Source organism: Sminthopsis crassicaudata, chromosome 4 (genome assembly GCF_048593235.1).
Source record: "Sminthopsis crassicaudata isolate SCR6 chromosome 4, ASM4859323v1, whole genome shotgun sequence".
NCBI lineage: Eukaryota > Metazoa > Chordata > Mammalia > Dasyuromorphia > Dasyuridae > Sminthopsis > Sminthopsis crassicaudata.
Window position 1 is genome coordinate 378,008,557 of NC_133620.1, and position 7,465 is coordinate 378,016,021.

A 7,465-nucleotide genomic window follows, 5' to 3' on the forward strand; every position below is an offset into this window, starting at 1 on the left:
CTGTTATTGCTGGGGGCTCATTAGGTGGAGATTGGTTTTTAATCAGCGCCATGGCAATGATGATGCAAGAACTGAGCTGCCACCTGATCCCCTGCCCCCCCTTCTTCTCTCCCCTCTCTGAGCCTCTTCTCCCCTCCAGCTCAGCCCATCTGCTGGGGCCTGGGCACCTGTCTGGGCCTGCCCAGGTGGGAGCTGGCACTGCCCAACAGGGGTGGAGAGGGAGGAACTCTGCTAGAACGACCAAGGAACACCTCTAGTAAACTGAACTCATATAAAGTCTGTCTCTACCCTCAGCCTGGAGGGAATCCAGGAAGGTTGATTAGGGAGTTTGAGGCCGATCTTCGAGTTTAGTTTAGGAAGAAGGGAATCAGGAGCTGGATGTTGGCCCCCCTCATTGTGTCCTTCCGTACCTTCCCTAAATAAGCCAGTGGGGAAACAGGCTCAGCTTTTTCAGAGTCTATCTTTTTCTCCCAACTAGAGACCACCTAACTTCCCATCCTAACATACTAAACTGGCTAAGAATCTTAGCTCCTAGATTGGCTGAACTGTACTGCTCCTACATATACCCTTGCCTGCTCCCCAATCCCTTCTCTCCCCAACTCCCAGAAACCTATTGAATGTTATTTGGGGACCACTGTTCAAAAACCAGCCACAGTGTAAGCAGGCATTATGGTTGCTTAGTGGGTAAGGAGTGAAGAAGAAGTAAGGATGTCAGGGCCAAGGTCTTCTCTGCTTTCCCTACCCTTGGTTTGAATGTTCAAGAAATGCTCATGGAGAAAGACATTTGAAAACCAAGCTGAGGGTGAAAAACCGGATCCCCTTCCCAGCTTTGATCCTGGAGTGCTGCCTATGCCAGGCTCTACTGGGATATCCCATGACTCTCTACCCAAGGACTAAGCATGGGAATGGAGCATCTCATTCACATGGACATCCTGTATTTGCATGTAATTTTGCATCTTGTTTTCATATTACTTGAAAGTCCCAAACATTAGCCACTCCTCCTTCCCGAGCTCTGCCGGTCTCTCTAGCTCGAGTCCCCCCAGGACCTGCCCCTCTTCTAAATGTGTCCCCAGTCTTTGGCCCTCCTACCCTCCTACCTTTCCCCTAGAGTGGCCTTCTACCCTTCATGGGGGTGTTGGATTTTCCAGCTTACACATTGACTAGGATCTGGGCAGGTGAGTGGGCAGAAGCTCCTGCCCCTTCCTCCATGGTGTTGCAGACACAGGAAGCAATAACCACTCACAGGGAGAGGGAGAATGGGCTGAATACTGGTCAAGGGGTCAGGATCCTGGGGATGGGAAGAGAAGAGGAGAATGGAGAGTCAAGAACTCCTCGGTCCCCTTCCAAGGTTTGTTATGGATCAAATCTACCATGCGCAAGGATCTGTTCCCGCAACTGTACCATTGAGATACCCCCTCCTTCAGAGGGAGAGAGCGGAAGCGGTGCCCAAAGAATGCCCAAAGTCTGAAAAATGCCCATAGACGAGGTTGTCAAGTCAGTATCCTAAACTCAGAGCGGGACCCTGATTGAGTCCCCGCGCCACAGTTCCTGGGGTTCTGCTCTCTTCGGTCCGTACCTAGCCTTTCCTTTAGCCCTCACTGACTCCTCCGCTTCCCACTCCCAACCCCACCCCCCCATCACCCTTTTCCTATCTCTCCATTTCTTCCTTATGAAATATGCATGGAGAACAGATGTCCCCCGCTCCCTACTCCCGCCCCACCCCCCTCAGGGCCAGCCCCCTCCTTCAGTTCCCGGGGGGGTGGGCGGGAAGAGAGGGGGCTGCTCAGTGGACTCTGCACCAATGGCAGCCTAGTCTAGCTAGTTAATATTGATAATCTGGGTCCCGGGCTGGCCAATGGGAGGGAAGGGGTGTTCTGTGCATCTCCATATATATACATAGATCGGGCAGCCCAGGTGTGTATGTATGTGAGTGTGTCTGTGCAGGAGTACGTGTGTGTATAGGAGTGGGTGTGTGAGCCGGTGTGTGGTTTCTAGATCGGACTGAGTTCCTCTCCTCTCCTCTCCCCTGACTTTTGTCCCCCCCTCCCCTCCCACCCCGATATGTCCGCCACTCTTGCCTGCCTTGGTCCCCACAGGGCATTCCCACACCATCCCCAAGCTCCCTAGGAGCTGGATGCAAACTTTACTGGGCGCAGACGGATGAGCACGGATCTGCCAGAGGAGCAGGGGGCCCCTGCCTGACTGGCCAGCACAACCCCTTCCGGTGGGGTCTCTTTAGGTAAAGGGGATAGCGTGTTGGGGGTGGAGGGAATATTACTCCCACTCTGTCTCACTCCTTTTGCTGTGTCTCTCTATCTTTCCTTAAGAAGACACAACTCTTGTTTTCACCTTTATGTGTTTCTCCATCCCTCTGTCTTTGTCCTTGTTCCCTTGGGAGGCTGGGGAGTTGAGATCAGTGGAGTAGGGGCTGCATTCCTTCCATTCACCATTGCTCTTCTTCAATGTTCCGAGTTTGGAGCTAAAAAAGCAGGAGCTGAGTTAAGGTGAGCATTTGCCAAGACCCAAGCTCGAACTGAGACGAGGGACTGGCTCGGAGGAAAGACTACTTGCCTGGAACACATGGAAATGGAAGGAAAGGAGAAGAAAGCATTTGAGAAAGATAGGGGTGCAGATGGGGCACAGGGCAAGACAGGGACATGACGGAGAAGGGAAATAGGTGGGATGGAGAAGATTGGGAAAGGTAGCTTAGTTAACAGGTCGGTTCAGAGATCATGATCTGTGATCCCTTCTGCCTAGAGACAGCACACCCACACTCTTCATCTCCTCAATTAGAAAGGAACTGGTGAAGGACTACTAATAGGAAATTTCCATTGAGTCTGGAAGAGAGTGAAAAAGATAGGCTAACTCTAGGTGCTTCTCTAACCGTCCTGGCTTCAAGGAGAGGTGACAGAGATGGAATAGGAGACCCTGATCCCTGTGAGGTGATTATCAAGTTATGGGTGTCAGGGTTGGGAGCTGATGGAGAGTGACTGATGGTTGGTGCTGATTATAGGGGAGAGTGTATAGGTATCTTCCCCTTGGCTCTGTTCCTTCTTGCCTACTACAGTAAATGGTTCCGGTTTGGGGGTTTGAATTCCCACCTGCTCCACCCATCCAAATTGCATTGGGTTTCTTGCCTTTAGTACTCCTTCCCTTAGGAATAAAGAGAAGTATTTACTGGGAGTGGGGTGCGGATGGGGGTAGAGAAGGAAGGGATGGAGAGAAGACGGTCTCATAGAAGGCTTTTAACAATTGGAATAACTTAGGGAAGGTTCTAAGGATTTGTCAAGCATCTCCCTTCCCTCCTTCCCTAGCCCAAGTCTGAACTCACCTAGGGATAAATAGGGAGCTTTCCATCAGCCTCTTGGCCATTTGACCTTGGGGAGTCACCCTCAGTAACAGGTAAATTAGGAAAAAAAGGAGAGGGGAGTAGTTTGGGGAAAGATTGGTTCTGGAGAAGGGTGTGGATGATTTTCCTAGAAAGAAATAGGGACATCTGAAATAGAGCTGTGAAGCAATGAGATTGGATGGAAGTGGGAGGGGGCAGAGGGGAGGTAGGTATTTGGGTAGATATGAATGTTGAGGTAGGCAGCTCCCAGTGGTCTGGAAGAGACTTTGTAGGGGTTCCTTGTAGGGATGCTCAGGTTCAATAAGTCTGCAGTCTCGCAATAAATCTACTTCATATATTCCACAACAAAAAACTTATGTCCATTCACTTTTCCCCAACCTCATCTGTCCTCACCTTTATAAGTCACAAAGTTAATGTATGGGGTCTGGAGAAGTGGCACCCTTGTAGTAAATTTTCCCCTAACCCCCATATTACTTTGAGAGGGGGAGAAATAGAATCATCTGTATTCCTCCCCCAACTCCCTACATCCTTTTCCTTCTTTCAGTGCCTATTTTTCTGTTTTCTGTTCTCATCTCCTCTCCTCTGCTTTCTCTTCTTGGTCTCTCTCTCTCTCTCTCTCTCTCTCTCTCTCTCTCTCTCTCTCTCTCTCTCTCTCTCTCTCTCTACACACACACACACACACACACACACACACACACACACACACACACACACACACGTTCTGCTTTCCTTTTCCTTCTTCCCCATCCTATTGAAATAGCTATGCAGAGTAGGATGGACTGAGGATTAAAAAAAATTGAATTCAAATTCTGTCTCAGACATTAACTGTGCCCCTGGAAAAATTACTCAACTTCTCAGCCTCAGTTTCTTCATCTATAAAATGGTGGTATTAATTCTGTAAAATAATAATAAAATTGTAAAGCACAACACAGTGTCTGGTATACAGTGTTATATAAATGCTTGTTATTTATCATTATCATCATCATCATTATTATTATTATTTATTCATCATTATCTCACAGAATTAAGACATCAAATGAAATAATATGAGATAACATTTTGCTAACCTAAAAGCACTATAAATGTTCATTATTATTTCTTATCTGAATGCTTTTAGGACTGATTTTCTCTCTTTCCACTTGCCCCATTCAATACTTTTTCTTTTTCTTTTTTTCCTTCCAGGATCTTGGCTGTGCTGGGCCATGAAACTCTGAGGTATCTGTGCTTAACAGAGCTCCAAGGAGCTAACATTCCAGGCCCCTCCTTGAGCTCCTCTCCCTCCAACCACCATCCAGCTGGAAAGCTCCTCTGGGGTGGGGGCCCCCTGCATCATGATGCTTAACTCAGACCCCATGGAGCTGGACTTACCTCCCACCCATTCAGAGACAGAGTCAGGTTTTAGTGACTGTGGGGGAGGCATGGGTTCGGACAGAACAGGACCTGGGGGTCCTGGGGGAGGCCAGGCCAGGGGTCCTGAGATGGGGGAGTCTGGTCGGAAGGACCTGCAGCATCTCAGCCGTGAGGAACGGCGTCGGAGGCGGCGGGCCACAGCCAAGTATCGTACTGCCCATGCCACTAGGGAACGGATCCGAGTGGAGGCCTTCAACCTAGCTTTTGCTGAGCTTCGCAAGCTGCTGCCCACCTTACCTCCAGACAAGAAGCTCTCCAAGATTGAAATCTTACGCCTGGCCATCTGCTATATTTCCTACCTGAACCACGTCCTGGATGTCTGAACTTTTTGGTCCTTTGTCTGGGGGAATTTTACCCTTGGGATTCCTTTCTCTCCCAGCTGAGCACACCTTGCTGCCCAGCTCCCTTTCTTTCTCTCTCTCTCTTAATGTTATATCCTCCCTGAACTATGGATTGCTGAGTTCCTGTACTACCCCTGTGTTTCCCCTTCCCCCTACCCCCCTGGACTCATAAATGGTCATTTGTCCAGGGAAAACAATGACTTAGCCCAGACCAGGGATAGAGAGGCTATTTTTACAGGTTAACTGGTGGCAGTAGATTATGTATGGATGTGTGTGTGTGTGTGTGTGTGTGTGTGTGTGTGTGACACAGAGAAAAAGACAGAGACAGAGAGAGAGGCAAAGAAAGAGAAAGAGAGACAGAGAGAGGGAGAGGGGTAAAGAAATAGGGAGAGGGAGAGAGAGACAGAGAGAGAAAGAGATAGATAAAAGGGTTGAGTTGATCAGAAATGTTTTCTGGGTCAGCCAATGTGTGACCTCTATCCTATTTTTAAGGCTGCTCAAGCTTGTTTTTTGTTTCTGTCTAGTTTTTGGTCAAGCTGCTATAGTTTTTAATTCACATCTGGATTGTTAGAGATCTCTGACTTCAATTCTGACCACTGTCTCACCTACACATCTACTACTCCACTTCTACCATTCCTTTTCAGCAAATCCTGCCTAGAGCTAGAGGGAATAAATTAGATCAGGAAAGTAAAGATGGCTAGAAGCAGGGTAAGGGGTATATTCTCTGGAGATTCCCTCAGATAAGAAATTGTATCATTTTTGTTGTCTAGCTGGCCCTTGATACTTATCTTTTTCTAGTTGTAAGCTTTGCTTTTCTGGATTATTTGATTATTGCTATCCTGCCGCCTCCTTCCTCTCCATTTTTTTTTTGTGGCTCAGAGAAAGTATTATCTGGGTCCAAAGGACAGAGTAAAAGGTCCAAAAATATCTAATATATCCAGAGGAGCACAAGTCAATGGGCAAACTTTTGTTAGCTACCTGCAAATGTCCCATCACCCCCATGGGGTGTGTGTGTGTGTGTGTGTGTGTGTGTGTGTGTGTGTGTGTGTGTGAATTTCATTTCTCTTGGGTATTTGCAGATTCTATGACTTCAGATGTAGCATTCTTTCTCTTTATCCCCCTTGTACCTTTCCTTCCTGGCAGAGCTTCTGGGCCCAGAAGTGCCACGAGGGAAGAGGGTCTCCTCTTTCTCTTCTGCAGAAGGATGAATCCTGCCCTGCTCATCACAAGTGTGTGTGTGTGTGTGTGTGTGTGTGTGTGTATGTTTAAGGCATGTAAATATGCATAAATACAATGTGTAACAGGGATATGAACTGAAGGGAGCATAGGCTGGTATTGTGACAATGCTGCCTCCTCTCTTCTCTTCCCCTACCACTGCATCTTTCTTATTTCCCTTCCCTCAAACTTTCACTGCTGCAAGGATATTTATTTATTTATGTTATTTATTTAATTTATTTATAAATGTTACTATTTATTGCCGTGTTGTGCACTTTGGTTTAGAGTGAGGGTCTGAAGCAACTCTAGCTGGACATCGCTCTCTCCTTCCTTCCTCCCATCCTTCTCTTCTTCCTTTCTCCAGCCCTTGTTTTTCCTCTCAACATATCTCTTCCACTACCTTCTTTGTAAAATTTTCCTTCTTTTCCCTTTCTCCAAAAAAAGAACTTTTCAAAACTCCCTCTACAAGCCTCCCAAGGAATTTGGAATCCTTTTCATATTTCTCCCTCCCAAACCCCATCCAGAATCAACCTGTGAGCTTGGGTCTTCTATTTAAAAACTCCCATAATCCCAAACAGTCCCTCTCCCATTGCCTTGTATCAAATTTGATTCCCTTAATGGCAGTTATGATTTTCACACGCAAAGGAAAATTAAAGTGACCTCTTTCCATTTTCCATAATGTTTGTGTTTCATTCCTATCTGTATCTGAGAGGCTGGGATGCCAGTTTGTTCCTGGTGTGGGTGAAGAGAGTATGCCCTGTAGGATGGGATCTCTATTAGGGTAAAAGGAGAATACAAGGAGTATGGGAATCTGGAAAAAGTGAAAAAAGATTAGACAAAGGTTAAAGAAGTCCATAGAAATCTGATGTATCCTGTTGTTTTAACAAAAGCTCAAACTCTTCACAAATTTCTGGTCCCTAAACATGGTACTCACTGAATAGAGGGTTGTTTTTTTTTTTTTTTGTATACTTTTTAACATTTGGAGTTTTGTTGCCTGTCCTGCTATGGGATAGAAAAGGAGCCCTACCTGAATGTCTCAGTGGTTAGTCAATATTCTGGGCAGCCATTTCTCTGGAAAAGGGATAATAGAGCCATTTACATTGTTCCCAACTTGAGTTAGATCCTCAAAGTCCTAGGCTTATCCTTAGAT

At 46.8% G+C, this 7,465-nt stretch overlaps 1 protein-coding gene across 1 annotated transcript; it reads left to right on the forward strand.

Annotated features, from left to right (window-relative positions):
* The first annotated feature begins 1,918 nt into the window (after positions 1 to 1,918).
* Positions 1,919 to 7,253, forward strand: NHLH1 (nescient helix-loop-helix 1). The gene is made up of 2 exons (XM_074262296.1): positions 1,919 to 2,239; positions 4,532 to 7,253. The coding sequence occupies exon 2, from the start codon at positions 4,681 to 4,683 to the stop codon at positions 5,080 to 5,082; it is 402 nt and encodes a 133-aa protein (XP_074118397.1). The 5' UTR covers positions 1,919 to 2,239; positions 4,532 to 4,680; the 3' UTR covers positions 5,083 to 7,253.
* The last annotated feature ends 212 nt before the right edge of the window (positions 7,254 to 7,465 follow it).

Bases quoted from the DNA above. Each gene is read 5' to 3' on its own strand.
- NHLH1 (XM_074262296.1), top strand. From the start codon at position 4,681: ATGATGCTTAACTCAGACCCCATGGAGCTGGACTTACCTCCCACCCAT.